The 25,212-nt window shown below is 41.7% G+C and overlaps 1 protein-coding gene across 1 annotated transcript; it reads left to right on the top strand.

Annotated features, from left to right (window-relative positions):
• Nucleotides 1–1,920: 1,920 nt before the first annotated feature.
• Ywhaq (tyrosine 3-monooxygenase/tryptophan 5-monooxygenase activation protein theta) lies at nucleotides 1,921–25,210 on the top strand. Its single transcript, XM_021661571.2, has 6 exons — nucleotides 1,921–2,055; nucleotides 2,453–2,788; nucleotides 18,602–18,725; nucleotides 20,227–20,390; nucleotides 21,145–21,240; nucleotides 24,131–25,210. The coding sequence occupies exons 2-6, from the start codon at nucleotides 2,495–2,497 to the stop codon at nucleotides 24,188–24,190; spliced, it is 738 nt and encodes a 245-aa protein (XP_021517246.1). The 5' UTR covers nucleotides 1,921–2,055; nucleotides 2,453–2,494; the 3' UTR covers nucleotides 24,191–25,210.
• The last annotated feature ends 2 nt before the right edge of the window (nucleotides 25,211–25,212 follow it).

Genomic DNA, 25,212 nt, shown 5'->3' with positions numbered 1-25,212 from the left:
TTCTGTTTCCTGGCACTGATCTTTCTTTCCAGATCTTTCTTTCGGACAGAGGCAGATTCTCTAGAGACCCTCAGATATTACAGTTTCACAATGTGTCGATGTTTCTCATTTCACAGGATCACAACTATATGAGCTGGTGTGCAGAAAATATTTGGATAAAATTAGAGATTTTAGGGGGTAGAGTACAGAGAAAAGCACAAACTTGCTCAATGCCACCCGGAGAGAGGCCAGAGCATCTTGACTTACTGATAAAGAATTTAGTGCCCATTCTCCTTCTGGCTGGTGCCTCTCTGAAGCAACACTTTTGACAATTTCCCTTCAAATGCCTCCTTCTCCCCATCTGCCTCCATGGCTGTCTCCTGTCTATGCCCTGGACTTGCTGCTCTAATTTAGGGAATCTTGAAATTCATTGGGTACACAGAAGACATTTTATCTGACCTTCCACATGGAAATTCTTTCCGTTGGGATTTCTATGTGTCCAGCTCCACCCCAACCCACAGGACCATAAACGCTTGTGTGTCTACAGCACGGCCTCAGGGATTCCAGAAATAACACCGGGCCCTCTGCTACTGAACTGGAGCACACTGAGGCAGTCACTTTCCAAACAGGCCTCTCCTGGTCAAAGCACAAAGCAACCTTTACAAGCTGGGTAGGGAGGGGCACCTGGGAGAGAATCTGAAATTCTGGGAGGGTTGTCCTTTTCCCTGCCATCTGCAGGCTCTGTCAGACCTTCCATTTTGGAGTCTCCAGATCCGCTAGGCTGTACTTAGCATTTGAATCCACTTTGCCTGTGGCAGTCACTGAAGATCCTTGAACCCTTGAGGAACAACTGGAATTGCAATGTCAGCGCCCATGAACCCAGGTGGCAATTTCATTCTTTAAGTCCGGCTGAAGGACCGGGAGAGTAGGTTGCTGATTTAAAAGGAAAAGAAAATGTTAGCGATGACCCTGAATGCGTAGCGTCTGAGGGCAAGTGTTCTCATTTCAGAAGGGTGTTTATCGCGGGGAGAAAAATCGGAAGTCAGCAAGAAAAAATTTTGGTTTTTCGAAAAAATATCAGAAAAAAGAAACACACACACACACAAAAGCGTGTACACATGCTTTACAGAGTACGTTTATGTGTGTGTTGGGGCGGGGGGCTGCATTTAGACAGTGATGTGGAAAAAATTTTTAAAAATGCTTTGGGTTGCGGTTAAGTCACAGCTGCGTTTCTCCAAATCGTGCTTAATGTCATTTCCCATTGTAAGGAAAAGCGTACCTGACGCTGCCACGCGGACCTGCCCAGATCTCCTAGATTTACCTTTCCACAAGGGAATTCCTGCTTTCAAGGGTACCTGTGTGAAAACTTGAATTAAACCACTTTCTCTGGGGACGAATTCTTTTTTAAATGGGGATAGGGATACTTCTAATTTGCAGCCGGAACAGGAAAGTCATATAGGTTGCATTTTAAAGTCTTTGGGGGGGGGGGGTTCCAAACCTTTGTCAAGAATAAGAAGGTGGAAGAAAGGCGCTTGTGCAACAAAACGGCCAATTATGTCACCCCCGAGAAGTCCACTGCAGCCGCAGCAGCCAGCAAGCTGCAACGCCCCATCTGCAGCGGCCGGTGCTGCAGGACACGCGGCCGCAGCCACTGAGGTCGAGCGCACCTCCGGGTCCCATGCCGCACCCAGGAGTGCCGGGGCTGGCTGGGAGGATGAGGGGAGGTGGTAAAAGCATCGCCATGGCAACAGTGACGTCCATTCACCCTGGATCTAATTGGAGGAAACCCCGTGGCCGAAGCCGCAGCCTGCGGGCCAACCGAACCTACCCGAGCCGACCCACCCTCCGAGCCTCCGCTTCGCTTCCCGCCCCGCCCCACTGCGCCCCCTTCCGCGCGCTCGCTCCTCATTGGCCAGGGGAGAATCTGGAGGCGGGACTCCCCGGGGAGGTGCAGCGCGCTATTGGTCAGCGGAGAGCTCGTCGGCTCCGCGCTAGGCTGAGACGGGAGGGTCCTCGGCTAAAGCCCCAAGCAGATCAAAGTGGTGGGACTCGCGTCGTGGCCGCGGAGACTAGAAGGTGAGTGCGGGTGCAGCTGAGGAGCGGCGGCTGCCGCGAGGGGCCGAGGCCCGAGCCGGAGCTGAGGTTGGCGGGGCGCGGTCCTCGGGACTGCTGGGCTTCCGCGCGCCTGAGGGATGGGCTGGGACGGGAAGGTGCGGCGCCAACGGCCGCTTCCATCTTGGGCCGGGCGGGGCCCGCGCCTCGGCCTCGGGGAGGCAGGGCGGGCGGGAGGGCGCGCGCGGAAGGCGGTGGCCCCGCGCGAGGCCCGCGGACCCAGCCTCGTGCGCCGAGACAAAGCGGGCGTCCGGCCGCATTGTCTGACGTGCTCTCCTCGCTTCTCTCTCTCTCTCCCTTTTTTTTTTTTCCTCTTCTGTCCTCCCCGGCGCCGCCCCGCCCCGCCCCTCGCGGCTCTCAGGAGGACTCCGGATCCGGCTCGGCTCTCGCCCCCTTGCTCGCCATGGAGAAGACCGAGCTGATCCAGAAGGCCAAGCTGGCCGAACAGGCCGAGCGCTACGACGACATGGCCACCTGCATGAAAGCCGTGACGGAGCAGGGCGCCGAGCTGTCCAACGAGGAGCGCAACCTGCTGTCGGTGGCCTACAAGAACGTGGTCGGGGGCCGCAGGTCCGCCTGGAGGGTCATCTCGAGCATCGAGCAGAAGACCGACACCTCCGACAAGAAGCTGCAGCTGATCAAGGACTATCGGGAGAAAGTGGAGTCGGAGCTGAGGTCCATCTGTACCACGGTCCTGGTGAGTCGTGAGTCGGCGCTGGCCGCCGTGGGGGAGCAGGGCGGCGGTAGCCGAGACCCTTTTGTGTGATGCTCTCGACGGCGAGGAACCTTTTGGGGTGGAGAGTTTGTGAGATGAGCCGCTGGCTTCCTTCACACATTGTTGCAGAGCTTTCTCAAGGGTTTGTAAGTCTTTCTTCGGGCTCTGGGTTGCAGAAACTTGGGAACAGCCGCGTAGGCTTACACAAGGCTGGAAAAGATCTATTTAACCTTGTTCCGGGAGACTTGGTCGTGAGATCTGTGTCGGTCGCTTTGGGGGCTTCACCGCAGAGAGAAGGCATGGCGCCTTTTAACGTAGAGATGCTAGCATTAACCTCCCCAAGATTTAGAAATTTCAGGTAAGAATATGTTGAGCCTTTCCTTGCTAATATGTGTGTGTGTCCGTGTGTAAGGGGAGTTTACTGAATGAAAAGGATACAATCTGAAGAATAGAATGTCCTGGTTAATTTCATTATTTAATAGCGTTTCTTTTCTCTTTGTTACCTCAGGTAAGTTTGGTGTGTTGAAAGCATTTCTGGTGTGAATGGGCAAGGGTAGCTTTCCAGGTTTTTAAATATCCAGCCCTAGCAGGGGTGGTAACTGCTATGATTCACCCTCATTAGAGGGAACCTTTTTAAAACTGTCATTGTACAGATCTTTTAGTCAATAAAGCAAGTTTCTAAGATTTTAATAGCATATCATGGAGTGTCAGATATTTTAATGCTGCAGTTATTTCTATGAATCGTGTGCACATTCATATGTAGTCATAGACCACTGTAAGGGAGCTGTAAAGGGTTTGTTCTTTACGGGTCGCCTTTCTAAAAGACTGGTAGCTCCTAGGGTTATTCCATATATTGTTTAGGTGCCTTTTGAAAGGCAAGCATGCAACGTTTCATAAAAGAAGGAAAATTACTTTTCTAGCGTTCTTTCCTTCATTACAGCAAGCCAGTGGAACCTAAAACTTTTGTTCCCTGTTGTGTAAAACTTAACCTACAAAAAAAGAAAAACAGGAAAAAAAAATCCTACCCGCTTTTCTAAAACAAAAGAGAATATCTGAACAAAGTCATGATTGATAGATACAGATGTTAGGGGCCAGAAGCAATCAGAGTTTATACATAGTAACGTCTAAAAACTGCTGTTTTATTACTCAGGGAGGCAGAGGCTGGTGGATTCAAGGCTAACCTGGTCTACTAAGGGAATCCAGGACAGCCAGGGCTGTACAGAGAAACTCTGTGTCTTAAAAATAAAAAACAAGACTGTGGGTTTTATAAAGATGAGGTTTTGTTGTAGTAGCATATGTGCTCTTAAGTTCCAGTCCCTGCTCAGCATGTGGGAGGCAACTCTGGTCTGAGTCTTTTGTGTTCAGGAGAGCTGCCAACTTTGATAATAATAGCAGGCTTTAATGGCATATATTGATGGCTATTGTTACCACTTTGTGATTTATTGACTCATTCAGTTAAAAATCACATTTTAAAGGTAAACTAAGCTATTTAATTCTGAACCAAAGAAATATATATTCCATCTTGCAGCTCTTAAAAATTCTTATGTTAAGATACTTTGTGTTTGTGTCCATCACCTATGGAGATGGATTGTCCAAAGAAGCCAGAAGGAGTCAGGGGTCATTTTCCTGGAACTGGAGTTAGTTCTTAGCCACCATGTTGGTGCTAGAAACTCAACTAAGGCTTGGGATTCTCTGCAAGAACAAGTGCTGTTAAATACCAAATCATTTCTCCAGTCTCAGAAATTTTGGGTTTTATGGTAACATAAATGTGGGAGTTTTCCTTTTTTTGATGATGTGGTTTGAGAGAGTGACCAGACACCAGAGACCTCTCATGGATATCCTTTTAATAAAGAGAGACTTCTTGAAATTAGGACAGTTCATTTTCTTGCCTGAGACAGAAATAGAAGAGGTAGGTTTAATTAATCTGAGACACCAATGCACAAATTAAAAGTGTCTTCAGCTGAATTTTGCCTTGATGACCAACGGGAAAAGTATCCTGAGAAAGCAGGTCTTCAGGTTGGCAAATAAACCAGAGAGCTTGCTGTATAGTGAAAGGTTAAATAATGCAGGGAAGAACAAAGCTGAAAACCACTGATTTTTGTCCTCTAGTAATTTATAATATAGGGCAATATATAAGGTAATTTCTATAAGGTATTTAGGAATAAAATGCAGTGTAGTTAGAAGGAAACAAATTTCAAGACGTCACAGAGTAGGTTTGAGGGTGAGTGTTAGAAGTGGTTGTCAGTATTCTAGGCTGTTGGGAAGAATTCTAGACAGGGCTTAAAGAAGGCTTTCAGTGTGTCCAGTGAATGGTCTGTTGGTAGGAACCATAGTTTACACAGGTCAAAGGGAGAAGTTTTAGGTTTTTTTGTTTTTCGAGATACGGTAGCCCTTGGCTGTCTTGGACTTGCTCTGTAGACCAGGCTGGCCTCGAACTCAACAGAGATCTGCCCGCCTCTGCCTCCCCTAGTGCTGATTACAGGTCTACAGCACTGTATACAGCATTTGTTTTTTCTTTCTACAGTACTGGGGATTGAACTCGGGGCCTTGCAAGTTTTAGGCAAGTGCTCTGCCACCATGAGCTATATCTCCAGCACCTATAGATGTTTGGAATGGTGTAGCTGCATCTAGAATTCATGGTTTGAGTATGAGCTAACCAGTTTATAATTTGAACACACAGACAAGGGGAGTGTTAAATTAGTCAATAAAAATCTGATTAATGATAGATTAGTAATTCATTTTGGGGAGCTAAAACCCAGGGCCTTGAAAATGCTAGGGGAGGGCTGTACATGTCAATATAATTTATGTGGATAGAGAGGATTGGTCTAAAAAAATTTTTTTTTAAATATTTGAGTGCTTTGTCTGTGTGTATGCCTTCATGCCAGAAGAGGGCATCAGATTCCAATATAGATGGTTGTGAGCCACCATGTAGTTGCTGGGAATCAAATTCAGAACCTCTGGGAGAGCAGACAGTATTCTTACCAGATGAGCCATCTCTCCAGCCCTGGCCTAAAATTTTAAAATTATTTATAACAATTGGGAACTTGCCTTTCCACCTCTACTTTAACTCCCACCTTTGTGGTAGTTTGAATGAGAATGTCCCCTATAGGCTCATATATTTGAATGCTTGAATCTCTAGTTGGTGGAACTATTTGGGAAGGATTAGGAGGTGTGGCTTTGTTAAGAGGAAGTGTGCCACTGGAGGAGTTACTTTCAGTAACTTTCTGTCTCCCTCTTTTGGACTGAGATGTAAACTCTCAGAATCATGCCTGACTGCGATTGTGTACTCTAACCCTCTGATACTGTAAGGCTCAAACACTTTCCGTTATAAGTTGTCTTATCACAGTAATAAGAAAGTAACTAAGACAACCTCTAAAATTCAGTTTGAAGCACATGCCATCAAAGATAAATGAAAGGTGAAAATCAGTGACTAGTGTACTGGCTTTGTGAAGAAGTCTTCGTGATCTGAATGTTGACAAGAGCAAAGTTTAGTGAAAAATCAAGCAGTAGTTAAATAGCAAGTATGAAATGTTTGGGAATAATTCAGAACTTGGAAATGAAGTAAGACCAAGTCAGAGCAAGTCAAATAAATCAGATGGATTCATAAAGTCCCCTCTGGGACTTAGGAACAAGAATCTATCATTTACAAACTGTGGACTAAGAACCAGATGCTTGTGCTAGAGAGGTGGCTCAGCTGTTGAAAGCACTGTCTGCTCTTTTAGGGGTCCTGAGTTCAATTCCTGACAATCACATGGTGGCTCACAACTATCTATAATATGATCTGATGCCCTCTTCTGGCATGTAGGTATATGTGCAGATAGTGTAGATAGAGCACTCATACATAAAAATAAATAAATAAATCTTTAAAGAAGAACCAGGTGCTTAAATTGTATTCTGGACAGCTAGCACTCTAATACTCTGACTTTCAGTAGATGAGTTTCAGTATAATACTGAAATTTGAGAAATATCAGTACTATGATATTTTTTAAAGTAAGAATCAGCTTGGGTTGGTGACCCACGCTTGGAATTCCAGCCGTTGAAAGGTGGAGGTAGTAAGATCAGGATCAGCCTCTGCTATATTGTGTGAGTTTGAGCCCTGCTTGGATTCTGTGGGACCCTGTCTCACAAAACAAGCAAGAGCCAGAGACAACTGCAGTGATAATGTGCCTATAATCCCAGACATTTGGGAGTTTGAAGCAGGTTTTAGGGTTTGTAGTACCTTGGGGAGCAGCAAGAGCTAGCTTTAGAAAACAAAAAAGGAAGGAAAGAAAGACAGAAAGAAAATGTCAAAATAAGAATCAAGTGCCAGGCATGGTCGCATACCTTATTCCCAGTACTTGGGAGGCAGAGTCAGATGGATCTCTGAGTTCAAGGTCAGCCTGGTCCACAAAGTGAGTTCCAGGACAGCCAGGGCAATACAGAGAAACCTTGTCTCCAAAAAAAAAAAGAAGAAAAAATCATATATATCAAAAGAGTAGAGAAGTGCATACCATTAATCCTAGTATTCAGGAGGCAGAGGTTGTTTATCAAAAGCTGCCCTGTTAATCTGCTCTGTCTAGCTAAACCTCTCCTGTTTCAAGGGGGAGGGGGCCAAAAAGAGAATCACATAAAATAAAAAGTGTAGACAGTTTAGAAAGCTCTGATTCTATAACAACTGTATAACCTTATTTCAGTGATAACCTTAAATTTACTTAGGTTCTAAATTAACCTCTTCTAATGAAAATGTAGCTCATGCTGGTTTATTTTAGCCTAAGACAGATACATTATTCCTGATCATTAGTAATCATAGATCTTAATGCAATTTTCTATGTGTAATAGGAAAAGTATGGGCTCTGAAATGGGCAGCGTTTAAGTAAGTCATTGCTCCTTCATTGCCTTGAGCACTAACAGATCACTCTTTCTTCATCTATAAGTTGAGTATGGTGCCCACTGTTAGAGGTTTGTAGGTGCAATAACTACATTGGTGGGCTTTTGGGTTAGGGGGTAGAATGGGGGAGATAAATGTACCTGTAATTGGCCTTGATTTCTGGTCCTGCCACTACCTCTTAAGTGTATTCTATACTTGTTGCAATTTTTTTTTTTTTTTTTCTAATAAGGTCCAATTTAAGTTGTGTGTATCCTAGATACTGAGGATTGGACCTAGGGTCTTTGGAATGCTAGGCGAGCACTCTGTACTCCCAGCATTTTGTATATTTACTCTATTGCCATAAGTTAAGTTTAAAGTTGAAAAAAAACCCTGAAGCATAAGGAAGTTAGTAACTTGGTCAAGATCACAAAGTGAGTAAAGGGTAGAACAAAGATTTGACCCCAAGTTGTATGCCATCACATGAAATGAAATAGTAGTTCCTAAATATATGGTAGCTGACTGTAGACCACAGTATAGCTTTCTGTTTTGGGGAATTGTCTCCAAAAAAAAAAAGAAGGGCACTTTACTAAATATAGTTAATACTTAGAACTTTGGAGAGAGAAGACAGGTCTTTGGACAAAATGAGTAGGACTTCATATCACCAAAGGCTTCTTATTATATACAGGATATAACAAAATTTTAGTCTTGACTTTGGGTATTTTGCCCTTGGGTTACATAAGTTATTTGATGCCAAGAATTTTGTAGGTTTTTGTTTTTTAGGAGTGAATGGAAGTCACTGTGTGCTTGCTTAGCATGTGCATGGCCCTGTGGTTTATTTTTAATTATTTTCATTTTTATGTATACTGATGTTTTGTTTGTATGTCTGTGTGAGGGTGTCAGATCTTAGAGTTACAGACGATTGTGAGCTGCCATGTGGGTGCTGAGAATGGAACCCAGGTCCTCTGGAAGCACAATCAGGGCTCTTAACCACTGAGACATCTCTCCATCTATCATAGCAATGGGAAAAGGAGAAAAAACTAAAATGGAATGGAATGTTATTAATCTAAATTAGATTAGTATTTCTCAACCAGGGTATTTTGTCCTCTCTATGCTATGTGGACTTTTAACAACATCTGGACAAACTTGTCACAGAGGAAAAAACTGTTAGTTTCTGTCATTTTAGGAAGACAATGAAAGATGCATAATTCTCCTCCTCCTTCATGAAAATTGCTATTGATAGTTGGAGTCTGTGGCCATGGGTTGTTGAACCCTGTGGTGTGTTTCCAAGATGTTCCATACTTTTAGTAATGAAGCCACTCAAATGCCTGCAGAGTCCCAAACTATACAGCTCAGTAAAGTTCATACAGTTAGAATGGACACTGAATCAATGGAGCTTTATCTTGGTAGAAAGTAAGGGTGCTACAGACTAAGGTGAAGAGATACCAGTAGAGAGTGGCAAAGTAAAATCAGTGCCTTCTGATTTTAAAAAAAACAATTAAGAAATACATGGCTGACCCATCAACAAGCCACAGTGGTCTGATGGTGAGCCTTCGTTATTGCATTTTGTGCTGCTTTTGGGTTAATGGTGATAACTACTTTTTCAAGTAGAAGTGTGTTTGAGGGCAAGTTTTTTTTTCGGTGGGAGATTATTTTGAGACAGGTTTCTCTATGTAGCTCTGGCTCTTCTGGAACCTACTATGTAGACCAGGCTGGCCTTGAACTCTAGACATCTCTGCTTCTTGGGTAATGGGATTAAAGGTCTGTGCTACCACAGCCTGGCCAGGACAAGCTTTGTTTGTTTGTTTGTTTGTTTGTTTGTTTTAAATAAAGCTTCCATAGGTTAACCCTTTACAATATGGGACAACTAACAGGCCTACCATATCTAACCTCTTCCTATATTTTTAGTCCTTTAATTGATATAATGGCTTGAGAGGGCTCATTAACTTGCCGTTTTATTCCTTAATGAATCTGAATAGTGTGGCATGAGAGCTACATGGTATTAAGAGGCCTTTTTAAACTATTTATGAAATAATGTGAACAACACTTTCAAGAAAGGATTTAAGCTGGCTGTGGTGGTGCACACCTATAATCCCAGCACTCAGGGAGGCAGAGGCAAGGAGATCTCTGAGTTGGAGGCCAGCTTGGTCTACAACGCGTCCAGGACAGCCAAGGCTACACAGAGTCTTCTCTCAAAAAACCAAAAAAGAAAAAGGTAATTAAACCAACAGACTAGAATTAAGGTGACAATGGATAAACTATAAGTTTTCTTCTCTTTACATCTCTTGTAAATGATGTTTCTGTACCACCTTTGGTGTCCATAGTTAGAGGTGCAAATTTATAAAAATATTTTGAAAAATATATCTGTAGAAAATTTATTCTAAGAGTAGAAAGCTGCAACTAATCCATTAGAGAAAACGGATTAAAAAAAAAAAAACAGTAGTATATTAGTCATGGAATAGTTCTCAGCAATAAACAGGAGTAGACTATTTGAAAAATTGCTAAGTGAAAAACTTCAGATACTCTTCTTAGTCCTAAAACAAGCAAAACTGCTGGAGATGAGCATAGTGATCTGGGAATAGACTGGGATAGATGAGGGGGCAGGAAGGAGCTTTGTATGGTGATTACAGTGTTCCATGTGGGTGTTGCAGGTTATAGTGTTCCAGTGCTCAGCATTTACACACCTAAGCAAACATACTTCTTCATTGAGAGCCCTGAGACTGAGCTGATAGAGGTGGCTGTAAGGGGTACATGTAATACAGTTACATAGATAATAGATAGCTATAGATTTCATATATAATCTAGTGCAAATTCTATCCCATACTGCTTTAATACAATTTGGACATAACAAGACACAAACTAAAGTTACATTGGTGTCCTTGCTAATACCAGTCATTTCCTGTCTTCTGTGATCTTAGATGACCTATATCTAGTGAGCTAACCAAGCAATTTTGACCTCTTTGTTAATGGAGCTTTGTTTTGGGTGTCAGAATATCTGTTCAGTTTTATTACTTAGGTCTAAACCAAGATCTTTCCCCTCTTTTATTGTATCCTTTCCCTTGAAATTCTGTGGTTGAAGGGGAAAGTATGGGCACTGGTGTTTGTTTTGTTTGTTTTTGTTTTTATCACAAAAAAGAAATGTTGGTTGTGTACAATAGTTTTGGTTTTTTTTTGTTGTTGTTGTTTAAGATTTATTTATTATTTACATAGTATTTGTCTTATGTGTGCCTGCATGCCAGAAAAGGTCACCAGATCTTATTACAGATGGCTATGAACCACCATGTGGCTGCTGGGAATTGAACTCAGAACCTTTGAAAGAATAGCCAGTGCTCCTAACCACTGAGCCTTCTCTCCAGCCTAGTACAATAGTTTTTTGACATTTTTTTATAATTTATTTAATTATATTTTATGTGCATTAGTGTGAAGGTATCAGATCCCTTTACAGAGGTTACAGAGAGTTATGAGCTGCCATGTGGGTCCTAGGAATTGAATCCGGGTCCTTTGGAAGAGGACACAGTGCTCTTAACCATTGAGCCATCTCTCCAGCCCCGCAGTACAATAGTTTTTAATTGACAAAATACAGGGGATATTTTTTTCCTCTATATACATCTTTGAACTCTGAGAGACAGTGTTTCTACCATTTTATATGGTAGCTACAACTGCTTAGTACTTAGCTGCCAACATGGGAATTCTGCAGAAGTCCGACAGGACATTTCTGGTAATATTAAACATTGGTGCGGCTGCTTTGAAGGGCAAGAATGACTTCTTTATTGAACACATGGCAGTTTACCATCTTTATGCCTAATTACAGATCGAGCTTTGTTGTGTGTCTTCAGCATTACTATAACCACAGCAGCTTGGCAATTGAAGCAGACACTGGAGGAACATTTTACATGCCAGAGTATCTTTTGGTGTGTGTGTGTTTCTGTCTGCTCCTCCCTTCCTTCTGATTGATTTATCTGTGTGCGTGTAGGAAGTACATCCTGTTCATGACAACTGTTCTAGTCTCTGTGAGGCACTACTGTGCTTCAAAGCAGAAATTGATACTAACACTAACTTTGCCTCTGTTAGTGGTGGCTAGAGGTTCTATGGGTCAGGAGAAAGGATTTAGAGACTGGAAATAGAGATCTTTGAGGAAGGGACATTTTTCTGTTTTTATGGAAAACTTACATTCTGAGTGCTTCCCCCTCCGCCTCCTTTGTCTGTTCATCTTTTGGATTTTAGCTCTTTTGACCACAAAAATAACCAGTTGACTGCCTGAACTACTTTGGCTTATTGTTTTCACTGTAGCTAGAGTGGTGTATACTCTGTAGAGCCTGAGTAATATATTAAGTCTCTGACATTGTGATGACAGCCCTCATTAATTCATGGCACTAATTTAGCAAGTAGCCTTGTCTGTCCTGGACTTGCTTTGTAGACCAGGCTACCCTTGAACTCACTTGAAGACCTGCCTGCCTCTGCCTCCCAGAGTGCTGGGATTAATAGCAAGTGCCCCGTGGTGGTTTGAGTGGGCATGGCTCCTGCAGGTTCATATATTTGAATGCTTGATCTCCAGTTGCTGTACCTGGGAAGGGTTAGGATTAGGTATTCCTTGTTGGAAGATGTGTGTGTGTCACTGTTGGGCTCAAAGCCTATGCCATCACCAGTTATATGTGCACATGTGCGCCATGCATTGTGGATAAGTTGGCTTGGTTATGTTGTCTCATCACAGCAATGGAAAAGTAACTAAGGTTGGAGTGGATTCTGCACTGACTTGGGCTGGAGCGAATTCCAGACCAGCTTGGCTACTGGGTACTGAGCAGAGGTTCAGTGTGGCATATCTGGAGACCTTAAGAACTCTAAGCATGTAGTTAGCGCCATCGCAGAACTGGTCAGCACAGCCTGTGACTTCCCGCTGCACTGTGGCATGAATGTCCTTTTCAAGTACCTATCTGTGGTCTTTGGTGACCACCTGCCACTGGTGACTGTGAGGACAGAGGGTGTTTGTGGTAAATAGGCAAAACCAAGGTCAGGAGCCTGTTATATCTAAGCTGTACAGATGCTGGCTGGAGAAGTGGACTGCCTTTCTTTATTTTGTTCCTTCCTCCTGACTTCATTTCTTTTCAATTTAAAAAAATTTATGTCATGAAAGTAATAAAATCTTATGCAAAAATAAATAGAATATGTACTCATTGGCCAACTTCAATAGTTTAAGAATTCTGGGTTTGGGCTGGAGAGATGGCTCAGTTTAAGAGCACTGGCTGCTCTTCCAGAGGTCCTGAGTTCAACTCCCAGCAACCACATGGTGGCGGCTCACAACCATCTATAATGAGATCTGGTGCCCTCTTTTGGTGTGCAGCCTCACATGCAGGCAGAATACTGTATACATAATAAATAAATACATCCTTAAAAAAAAAAATTCTGGGTTTGTTGGTTGTTTGTTGGTTGAAACAGGCTCCTGGCTATGCTGGATCTTGCTATGGCTAGCCTTGAACTCAGAGAAATCCTCCTGGCTCTGTCTTCCAAGTGAGATACCTCAGAGGGATTATAATATAGAGGGACTCCGTGTGGGATAATGTATGGAAGAGAAAAAAGTGGATTCTTAGTGCTTTGAATCTCTGAAAAAAATATAAAAGAAGCAAGTAGTAGTTGCTGCCTTGAAGAAATTGAAGATCTAGATGTCTAAGGAATTGCAGGGGGAACTTCTGTTTTTCACTTCCATATTTTATATGAAGTGCATGTATTCGTTATTCAGCAGGAGTCAGTGCTTGTATGCAGAGAAGACACAGAGTAAGGGGGAAAACTTGTGTTAGATTTGAACTGGACCTGCCAATTTTTTTTTTCTTTTTATTTATTTTATTTCCTGAGGAAACAGAAAACTTGGAGCTTGATCCTGCTTGACTCTTGGATCAGATACTGGCTCAAGATTCATTATACTGAAATATTTAGATATAATTCATAATGTTTTAATGATCAAGAAATTATGTAGGAATACAATTACTTAAAAATGAAGAGAAACTTGTACTTTGCTTTGATTGTAACTTGACTGGAGTGATCATTCATGTTACTTGAACAAGTTGGTAGTTAAAAAGTCTCAAAGCTACGCATCAGATTACACAGTGGTTTTGGTGTGTGTGTGTGTCTGTGTGTGTGTGTGTATATATATATATATATATATATATATATATATATATATACAAGTTCAGGTGATGAAATTTATAGTTTTGTCTGTGTATATATGTATGTGTTATCTACCAATTTCATTTTAAGATAGTTAAGAAAGCGTTGATATTAGCTAAAAGGGCTATCTGAAAGAAGAACTAAATAGGAAAAGGAAGATGACAACACAGACATTTTAAAATGAAAGCTCTAAAGTATCTAACAGTTGTGTGCATTATTTCGGACATGGATGACATTAATATATACAGTTGGTTGTTACAGTTTGCTGAACAGGAGACTTTTAGTGGAAAAACATTAACTGTTCTTACGGGCTGGCGAGGTGACTGCATTAAGAATAGTTATTCTTCCTGGAATGTCGAGGTGGCTTTCCAGCCAGGAGGTTCACAACCAACTATAACTCCGACTTTAGGGGTTCTGGCATCATTTTCTGGCCTCTGAAGGTGACAGTACGCCACATAACGCATCCATCACAAATAAACATACTTTTAAAAATGGCTAATTACGTGAAGATAGAATTGTGTAGAATTGTGAAATGCTAAGTGGGTTACCTTTAAGAATTAGTAATAGGGTTTGTTTTCTTGTTGTTGTTTTTTTTTTCTAAGACATGGGAGCAAGGAGTAAAAGGAAATACTACTAATCTACATTTGCTCTCAGTGCTATTTCTTTCTTTTTTAATTAAATTTTTTATTTTTTTATATTAACAGTTTATTTACTTTATATCCCAGCTGTATCCTGCTCCCTCATTCCCTCCCAATCCCACCCTCCCTCCCTCATCTCCTCCTGCCCCTCTCTAAGGACACTGATGGGGGAGGTCCTTTTCCCCTTCAGTCTGATCCTAGCTTATCAGGTCTCTTCAGGACTGGCTGCAATGTCCTCCTCTGGCCTAGCAAAGCTGCTCCTCCCTCTCGGGGTTGGGGGGAGGTCAAAGAGCCAGCCGCTGAGTTCATGTCAGGGATAGTTCAGTGCTATTTCTTGACAGACTCATTTCGTAGTTTATAGCTCTTGTGGTATTGTGTTTCTGTTAACTCCCATCTTGTTTTTCTGAGAGTAAATTTCTTACATCCTTTCCTTGTTCTTGTTTCTTTGATCTAGAGTAGCAGTTCTCAACCTGTGGTTTTTGACCCCTTTCAGATATCCTGCATATCAGATTAAAACAGTGGCAAAATTACAGTTATGAAGTAGCAATGAAACCCTTTCCTAGTTTCCTCACTACAACACAAGGAAGTGTATTAAAGGATGGCAGTATTCGGAAGGTTGAGAACTAACTGCTCTAGAGTGTTCTCGTTACCAGGTCATCTTATAGTTGTGAATAGTGTTACTGGCATCTTACAGCTTCCTCACATTATTTGCTTTCTGTACCCTTCAGCCAGATAACACTGCCAGTGGCAGGGAAGCCCTGGCAGGGGTCCTTCACACCTTCCAGGATCCCATAGTTCCTGGTTGAAGACTTTACAATATGAGTTAAATAAAAATAATGCTTAGAAGTAGCTATGGTGGCTCATGCCTGTAATCCTTAATTCTGGAGGCTTAGGCAGGAAGATTCAGAGCTTAATACCAGTATTAGCTACAGAGAGGGACTCTTAAAATAATTATTATTAGCAATAGGAAAGCTTTTAACTGTAAATACTAACTTTCCTTTTCTTTTTTGTTTTCAAGATAGGATTTCTCTGTGTGGCCTTGGCTGTCCTGGAACTCTGTAGACTAGGCTGGCCTCAGACTGAGGGATCTGACTGCCTCTGCCTCTCTAGTGCTGGCATTAAGGGAATGTGCCACTACTGCCCGCTCCACTCTTTCTTTCTTAAGACAGGGTCTCTTTATGTAGCCCTCTCTGGCCTAGAACTCGGGCTGGCCATGAAGCTACAGTAATCCACTTGCTTCTGCCTCCTGAGTGCTGGGATGACTCAGCAGTAAAGAGGGCTATGTATCTCCAGAGGGCCTCTGTTCAATTCCTAGCACCCACATGGCAGCTCATGACGGTAACTCCAGTTTCTGGGTATCTGACACACTCACATAGACATGAATGCAGGCAAAGTGCTGATGTAGATAAAATAAATCATTAAAACATAATATTGGTGAAGATGAGTTGAAGTTCTTAAATTTTTTTTGTTTTTTGTTTTTTGTTTGTTTTTGAGACAGGGTTTCTCTGTATAACCTTGGCTGGACTTTTTTTGTAGGCCAGGCTAGCCTCAAACGTATGGAGATCCAACTGCCTCTACCTCTGCTGGGATTAAAAGCATGCATTTCTGTGCCTGTGAAGCTGAATTTCTTAAAAATCTGGTCTTTGGACACTATTTTTCCGTTTCATGATGGTGCTGCAGGAGGAACACTGGTTTTTAGTCCAGCCTTTAGAATTTGGGGGTGGCCCTTAGTGACCTCTTATGTTGTATTTCTATCTCAGCAACTTGCCAACTTGAACATAGTTGTTTTTGTTTGTTTACTTGTTTGTTTTTTGAGACAGGGTTTCTCTGTGTGGCCTTGGCTGTCCTGGACTCACTTTTGTAGATCAGGCTGGCCTCTGCCTCCCTGAATAGCTGGGATTACAGGTGTGCGCCACTGTGCCTGGCTAAACATACATAGTTTTGATGCTTTTATAAAATAAAATTTTGGAGTTAAAGTTTAAGATTTACTTTATGTACATAAGTGTTTTGCCAGCATGTATGTATGTGTACCATTTGTGTGGCTGGTACCACAGTTCAGAAGAAGGCATCAGGTTTGGATTGGGTGATTGTGAACCACCATGTGGATGCTAGGAATTGAACCCAGGTTCTCTGGCAGAGCAGTAAGACCACTGTGCCATGTCTTCAGCCCCATGTTAAAGGCTTTTTTCTTTCTTTCTTTTTTTTCTTTTTTAATTTAAAAAGATTTTAAGGGGGCTGGAGAGATGACTGAGCGGTTGAGAGCATGGTTGCTCTTCCAGAGATCCTGAGTTCAATTCCCAGGAAGTACATAATGGCTCATAACCATCTATAATGTGATCTGATGCCCCCTTTTGGCATGTAGGTGTACATGAAGATAGAACACTCATCAAATGTATTTTTTAAAGATTTTAAATGTTTTTTTCCTGTTTCTATCAAACTTATATAAAGATACAGTGGTTGCATTTTGTTGGGCATTTTTTATTAGACTTTTTATTTGAATTTAAAAGTCTTCTGGGTTATTTTCTAGGCTTTCCAATTTATATCATAGTTGGCACTTTGAAGCTTATTAATAGATAGTATCTGGTATTTTTTCAAAAATGCAAACATGAACTTCTGTTCTTTGTTCAGCTTCTGAAACTGAATTGAGGCAGAGGAGCTGGTCGGTTACTGTTTTGTTTTCTGAGCTCTGAGCATGTAACACTTATTATAAGAGTTAAATTTTAAATCACTTAATACTAAGTAAAATAGGTAGTCTAAAGAAATTGTATGTTCAGTCAGCACAAACATTTCAATTTAGGTGGTTGGTTTAAGTGCAGAATGTCATTGTATGAAATCAGAGATAAAAGATAGCCAGGTGTGGTGACATACACCTATAATCCTTTGGGGACTAGAACAGGACGATCACAAGTTCCAAGAAAGGCCGGGCTGCATAAGGAAACCCGGTGTCTAAATAAATAATATAACCATGTTTATTAGACTCAGCAATGAAAGGTATGAACCAGTAGATGAGCTCGTGCCAGACAGCACATGCTAGGTTTTGCACCGTGTGGTCCCCAGCACCACTCTAATAAAGCTAATCAATTTAGATCCAGTTGACATAAAAGTTGTTTTCAAATTGCTATACACATTTCTAAATCTAGTCTGTGGATACTGTACTTCTCTTTTTTTGGACAGACACTTGTCTGCAGAGGACACTGAATGCACCATTTTAAACCATAGTGAGTTACTTGGGCTGCTTACAGGAGCTTGAGGGCCTTACCAGTAGCTGTACTGCTGAAGAGCTCTCCCCTACTAGCTACTAATTACCTAGAGATACTTAAGAGAGGAATTCACGCCTTATAAGCATGTCTCCCAATTATTGTCAGTTGCTTATAAATCCTCAGAAAAGGATGAGGCCTCATGAGTCCCTTCCCTATCTATGACAGGTTTTTTTGTTTGTTTGTTTGTTTGTTTGTTTGTTTGTTTGTTTTAATGTGATTTTCATACATTTTTAAGGTTTGGTTGACCCTCTCCTACCTGCTTTTCTCCTCCATTTCCCTGCCTGTCCTCATGTCAATTTCCTGTGCTTTTATAGCATCTCATTCATTCATCTTCCAGAACTTGGATGTTAATAGTTCATAGTATACTTAACTGACTGAACACTTATTGAGGGCAGCATGAACCTAATTTCAGTTTTTTTTTCTTTCTTTCCCTTTCTTTTGGTTTTTCAAGACAGGGTTTCTTTGTAGCCTTGGCTGTCCTTGACTTGCTTTATAGACCAGGCTGGTCTTGAACTCACAGGTCCACCTGCCTCTCCATCCTGAATGCTGGGATTACAGGCGTGCACCACCCTGCCTGGCTATTTCAGGCTTTTTAATGTATTTACTCTAGTCGGGTACATGGCACCTAAGCAGGCATCAGTTAATACTGGGTAAATAGCCTGCTGAAAGGACAGGCTTTTTCTAATGACAGTGTTTGGTGTTATCTAAGCATTTTGCTGTAAACCGTGGGCTGAATTGTTTAAGACCTGCCGGGGAAGCTAGAGTACAACAACCTGATCCTGTTGTGAGGAACATGTTTTGGGTCCAGGTTGGAATGATAGGCAGAAGTATACCATTACAAGTTCTTGTCTGTGATGATATGGCTTTTTACTAGTGTTTGTTTTATTTCTTGTAGGAATTGTTGGATAAGTATTTAATAGCCAATGCAACTAATCCAGAGAGTAAGGTCTTCTATCTGAAAATGAAGGGAGATTATTTCCGGTATCTTGCTGAAGTAGCTTGTGGCGATGATCGAAAACGTAAGTATATTTGACCTGTGGGTAAAGCCAGAACATATAAAAAGAAGGGAGAATGGGTACACTTGTCACAGTAGCAAAATACCTGAGAAAAAGCTTAAAGGAGAGAGTTATGGCTTGGTGAGATAGATTGTTCAGTAGTTAGGAACATGTATTGTTCTTGTAGAAGATGGAGTTCAGCTTTCAGCACCCCATGTCAGGCAGCTTACAATTGCTTGTAACTATAGCTCCAAGGGATGCTCCTAATCTCAGGCATATGCATATATACAGACATACACACATGTACATGGAAATAACTAATCATTTTTTTTTTCTTTTAAGGAATTACCTTGGTTTCAGAGGTTTCAGCTGGTGACTCGCTTATTCAATAACATCAGTGTGGACCCAGAAGTAGGCAGAACTTGGTAGCATATGGTGGGGCAGAGCTGCCCACCTCATTGCAGACAAGAAGAAAGAGGGTTAGGGATAGCTAGAGACAATGTATATCTGTCCAGAAAACACTCCTTTGACCTGTTTTCTTTACATAGTCCTACCTCCTAGTTCCCATCATATCCCAGTAATGCTATCCATCAAAGGACTGATCCATTGATTTGATATTCCAGGTTTAGCTTTCATGTTTTGGGAGTTTGTCATAATTGTAGCTCCACAATTCTTTATATATACTTAATAAATTATTCTATATATGTATGTATATATGTATTTATATAGAATATATGTATTTATATATAACATATATAGAACATAGAAGTGGAGTGTGATAGGTTGTGGGGGGGCTGGGCTTGAACCCAGGGTTCTGTATATGATAGGTACAGATTACCACTGAAACTATACTTCTGGTTCTTTTTAAAATATTTATAATAATTATTATTTTGCTGGAGATTTAACTTAGGGTCTTATACATGCTAGGCAGAGTGCCCCACCACTGAGCTATGTTCCTAGCCTTACTTAAGTTTTGAGACAGTTTCATTAAATTACCCAGGCTGTACTTGAATTCACCGTGAAACTTCAGTCTCCTGCCAAGTAGCTAGGAATGCAGGCTTTTTCCATCAGGCTCAGTTTGACACATTGCACTTTTAGAGCGCCATATAAACATTGGTGCTTATAACTAATTTTTGAAGAAGGGGGGAGGGAGGATGAGTATATGGTTTGTCCAGTAAATTTAAATGACCTATATGAATAGATTGGCCTCTTTTTTTTTTCTTTTTAATTTTATGTGTGTGTACGTGTACGCATGCACACAACTAAATGGCACATTACTCATGGGGAGGTCAGAGGACACCTTTTCCTGTGTGTTCTAAGAATCAGTCAAACTCATGTTGTCAAGCTTGGTGGCAAGCACATTTATCCACTGACTGTCTTGCTTGTCCTCCTAAGTTTTATTTAAGTACACTGGAGCTATGATGACTCAGAACTGGTAGCTGTTGTTTAAAGCTGTTAGCATGTTGTATATTGGATAGATACTTTTACTGTTGTGTTTACAATTTTTTTTTTCTCCAACTCACAGAAACGATAGATAATTCCCAAGGAGCCTACCAAGAAGCATTTGATATAAGCAAGAAAGAGATGCAGCCTACACATCCAATCCGCCTGGGGCTGGCTCTTAACTTTTCTGTATTTTACTATGAGATCCTTAATAATCCAGAGCTTGCCTGCACACTGGCTAAAACGGTAAGATCTATGTTGGGAATATCCCTTTTTGGCTAAGGGTTTTGAGATGCTAAGCATATTTAATTTTAGGTATTTGAATGTTCAAGGAGGCTGTTTCTTTTGCGTTAGATGTTTTCTTTTTATTACCGTCTTTTGCATTTGCTCCTGTCAGCCTCCCAAATATGGTTCTCTCACTGTGATTCTAAGTAGTGTCTGCCTAGAAGGCAAAGCGATTAAAGTAGAGTAACTTCAGGAAGGAAACATCAAATATTAGAAAGGAGTGCCTGCTAAGTTTGAGCACTAGAAACCTGCATTCCCCTCAAATGTCTCAGAAGGGCAGCATAACTACCTGCTAGCTTTTATAAGAATTGTATTGTGGGCTAGAGAGATGGCTCAGTGGTTAAGAGCACTGTCTGCTCTTCCAGAGGTCATGAGTTCAATTTCCAGTAACCACATGGTGGCTTACAACCATCTGTAATGAAATCTGGTGTCCTTTTGGCATAAGTACTAACAGTGAGTTTCAAGTTTTTGTTTTTTTTTGTTTTTTTTTTTTTGACCAGAGCAGTATAGATTTAGTAAGGAAAAGTGAGGCCAGAAGTCCCCCAAATGGAAGGGGCTTTGTGAGGAGCCCTCACAAAATCTTAAATTATGTCACCAAGGCAGTACTTCCATAGTGTTATCCCATATAATAATGTGGCCGTACACATGATTGTGTTTGCAGACTGCAGCTTCTGTAACTGAATGTATTACTCATTGTGAATGTTCACTTCACCAGGCTTTTGATGAAGCCATTGCAGAGCTTGATACATTGAACGAAGACTCCTACAAAGACAGCACCCTCATCATGCAGTTGCTTAGAGACAACTTAACAGTAAGTTGTCCACAAACTGTGGCTTTGTTTTCAGAAACAATAGTAACCTCTTCCTGTCTTTTGGGGGGACAGTTAGAGAAGAGCTATAGTCTCTTGATTTTGTTTTTGCTTTTTTGAGACAAGATTTCTCTATGTAGCCTTGGCCTGGAACTCTGTAGACCAGGTTGGCTTTAAACTCACAAGAGATCCTCCTGCTTCTGCCTCCTGAGTTCTGGAATGAAAGGTGTGTGCCACCACCTGACTAGAACTATATAGTCTCTTAAAAGTTTGGAGAAAGGTCTTCATGGTGACAAGGTATTTTTTTAAGTTTTCTTGGTGAATTCTGTTGTGCTTGAATAAAGTGTTTCTTAGTTTGCAGTCTATTGCAGTAAGAAAACATGATAACCCAAAGCTTTGGGAAAGGAAGATTTTATTTCAGCTTAGAATTTGTAGTCCATTATAGAAGGAAGTAAGGGCAGGAACTGAAGCAGAGGCCATGGAGAAGTGCTGCTTACTGACTTGTTCTCCATGGCTCCCTCAGCCTGCTTTCTTTTATAACCTAGAAACACATGCTCAGGGTGGCCCTTCCCAGATCAAGAAAATGCCCCACAGACATGCTTACAGGCCAGTCTGATGGAGGCATTGCCTCAGTCAAGGTCCCTCTTTCAGATGATTTTGGTTTGTGTTAACAAAAACAATAACAACAAAAAAACTAGCCTGTATAGAGACTAAGCCTATATGTAAGCTTACCTCTGCTAGTAAGTAAGCTAAAGCCTGTTTTATCTTTTTCTTTGGCTTTTCTCACTAATTCTTAAGCAGTAGATAAAGGACACATTAGTGTTCTGTTCTTGTGACAAAATACCTGAGATTAACCAACTTTAAAACAAGGAAACATATAGTTTGGTTCACATGTTTGAAGGTTCAGTCCACAGTAGGAGCTTGGCCGGGTTGTGCTGAGCAACTCAACAGGAACGTGTGAGGTGAAGGCCTGCATCTCTCCTGGCAGCCACAGGAAAGAGGCCGCAGTGTCCTCTTCAAGGGCGCTCCCGTGCTCTTGCAACTTGCTCTAACTAGGTGGTATTATTGTTACTGTGTTTTATAAAGCTCCATATCTGCCCAATGCTCCTGAACCAGTGACAAGTTCACTAAGAAGGAAATTGGAAAGCACTGTGCATTCTTAGATGTTAGCAGAGCCTGCAGCCGCGAGGAACAGAACAGTGACACACAGCTGGTTCCGTGGGTTGATGATACTGGACTCAGAACTGTCTTTTAATTAGTTTGATTCTGTTCTCTCTTTGAGGGGTATTTTTTGAGATTTTGTTCTGTTTATCTTAATATCTTAGTAATAATTTAAGATAATCTCAGAGCCTAATTTTTCTAAAGTTGCAAGTAGCATCTTGGCCATTGGTTGTTATTATTTTAGAAATGATGCGCACAACAGATGAAAGGTTTATTGGATGGACATGGAGAGAGGGGGAAGGAGAGAGAGAGAAAGCTGGCAGGAGGAGGGGCGGGTATGCCCTGACCGAGAAAGAGGTAAGAGGCAGGGATCCATTTATGGCTCTGGTATAGCTGAAGCGCATGTGCCACACCTGGCGGGTGACACATGAGAGCATAGGTTACCAGGCAACTGAGAAGCAGGCTGCCTAAATGCCGACATTCCTCCATTTTTCTGTAATTAAAAAATGAGGGCGTTGGACTGCTTCTCATATAAGGCAATTTAAAGTATATAAATGTAGGTTCAGTGGAAGCAGCTCTTGGTCACCACGCAAGAGAGGAGGAGGGAAAGAGAGCGCTCCAAAATGTCCAGATTACATGGCGAGGAAGAGGGAAGCCCTGCCCTGGGAAGTTTAGGGTAGAGGGTAGGGTTTGCCAGACATCACCAGCAGCAGATAGGGACTGAGGAATGCTGGAAGAACCTGGAGCTGTTGGTCCTGGGCTGAAGCACACCATTTCACCCTTTTCTTGATAATAAGTGGGTAACAGTAGAAGATTCTCTCTGGCTGCTTCCTCCTGACACTAGGGCCACTGTAGGGAGGTCAAAAGGCTGGAATGCTGGCCAAGTCCAAGAAGAACAGGCTGTTTTAATGCAGTTCAGGGTCTGTGAGAACATCTGTGGCTATGAGGGAAAAGTGCAGGTCCAGCTTGAGGAAGTCTGCAAAGTTAGACTGGAACACCTTTGGTAGCTGCTTTGTTGCTGTCATGGATGTAGGAAACACATGGATCTGGCAGGACACTGGAACATATATATAGGCAGAAGACAAAGTAGGTCTTGGAGAAAATTCCTTTAGGTGTGAGTGACCCTGGAATATTGTAGTGTTAGCATTCAGTTAATACACAGGTATACATGCCCTGTTTCATTCCCCCACCCCCATTTAAATTTCTGTCAGTACAGAGTAAGTCTGCTCCTTTTTCTGTTAGCCTTTCGTGTATTTGGAAACAGTTACCAAGAACATGATTTTCTTCTTAAATAGTTCTATTTTAATACTGTTTTCAAGGAAAGCATTTCACTATTAAGAATGGAAAAAAATGAAATTACTTAACTACATGTGTGGTGTTGGGAACTGTCTCAGCCTGTTTTCCATTGCTGTGATAAAGTCCATGACCAAAAGTTAGGGAGAAGAGGATGTATTTGGCTTACATGTTGTAGTCCATCATTGAGGGAGGTCAGAGCAGGAGCTCAAGGAGGAAGCTGTAGACTGGTGGCACTGCCACAGTAAACATCTGTATCTTGTAGAAGCACATGTGTGGTTTGTAAGTGTCTGTTAGGCTGCTTTTGAAAGGCCGGATAGTTTTCAGTTTTGAGAAAGGACTGCCTCGGTCATCCTCTTGTTTAAAGGATTGGCTTATTAAGGGACTTAATGTCTGGATGGAAGTAATAACTGACCATGATTCTCTTTTTCTTCTGTAGTTATGGACATCAGACAGTGCGGGAGAAGAATGTGATGCAGCAGAGGGGGCCGAAAACTAAAGGCATCCAGGGCGCCTTCCTTCTTCCCCTCAAGAAAACCTTTTTACATCTCCATTCTTTATTCCACTTGGATTTCCTCTAGCAAGGAAGCCCACTCATGTGTATGGGATCAACTGTTTATAGTCTTTTCACACTGCAGCTTTGGGAAAACTCCATCCCTTGGTTTGTGTTGTCTCGGCCTTCCTGGTGTGCAGTTACTGCTGTAGAAAAGTATCAGTAGCTTCATTTCATATAAACACGAGTAACTTCCAGACACTTGTGTAGAAGACTGACAGCACAGTTGGTATTTAAGTAATCTGAACCAGTTCTGCAAGTGACTGTGTTTTGTATTACTGTGAAGATATGGAAATGTAGTGCATTACAATTTAAAGTGATTGTAATAATAACTTCTTGATTTCTACATTCCCTCTCTGACCCTTTGGGGTTTTCCTTTCAAAAGCAACTTTTCCATGCTCTTAATACATATTCCTTTTTAGTAGGAATCCAGAAGTGTTAGATTGAATGGGAAAGCGCTTAATGCATCCGGGCTTGGGGTCACAGATTGAAATGTCTCCTGTGTCACATACTCTGGAGGTTACATCTGTCTGTGACAACAGGGAGTTTCCTTATGCATTCTTCATTTGCTGCTGTTTAAGTTGACAACTTCCTTCCCAATAAAAATTCACTTACACCTCCTGCCTTCGTAGCTCTGGTATTCACTTTACCTTGTAATAGAAGTAGCATGTTGCTGCCAGAATACAAGCATTGCTTTGGGCAAATTAAAATGCATGTCCTTTCTTACTACACTAGAAAGGGGGAATAAAGTACACAAGTCCAAGTCTAAACTTTAGTACTTTTCCATGCAGATTTGTGCACATGTGAGAGGGTGTCCAGTTTGTCCAGTGATTGTTCTTTAGAGAGTTGGACCACTATATTGTGTGTTTGCTAATCATTGACTGTAGTCCCAAAAAAGCCTTGTGAAAATGTATGCCCTATGTAACAGCAGAGTAACATAAAATAAAATTACATTTTATAAAACCATT

The sequence above is a fragment of the Meriones unguiculatus genome, chromosome 1, assembly GCF_030254825.1.
Source record: "Meriones unguiculatus strain TT.TT164.6M chromosome 1, Bangor_MerUng_6.1, whole genome shotgun sequence".
Taxonomy (NCBI): Eukaryota; Metazoa; Chordata; class Mammalia; order Rodentia; family Muridae; genus Meriones; species Meriones unguiculatus.
The sequence above is the reverse complement of the archived record's forward strand: the minus strand, read 5'-3'. Positions and strand labels throughout refer to the sequence as shown.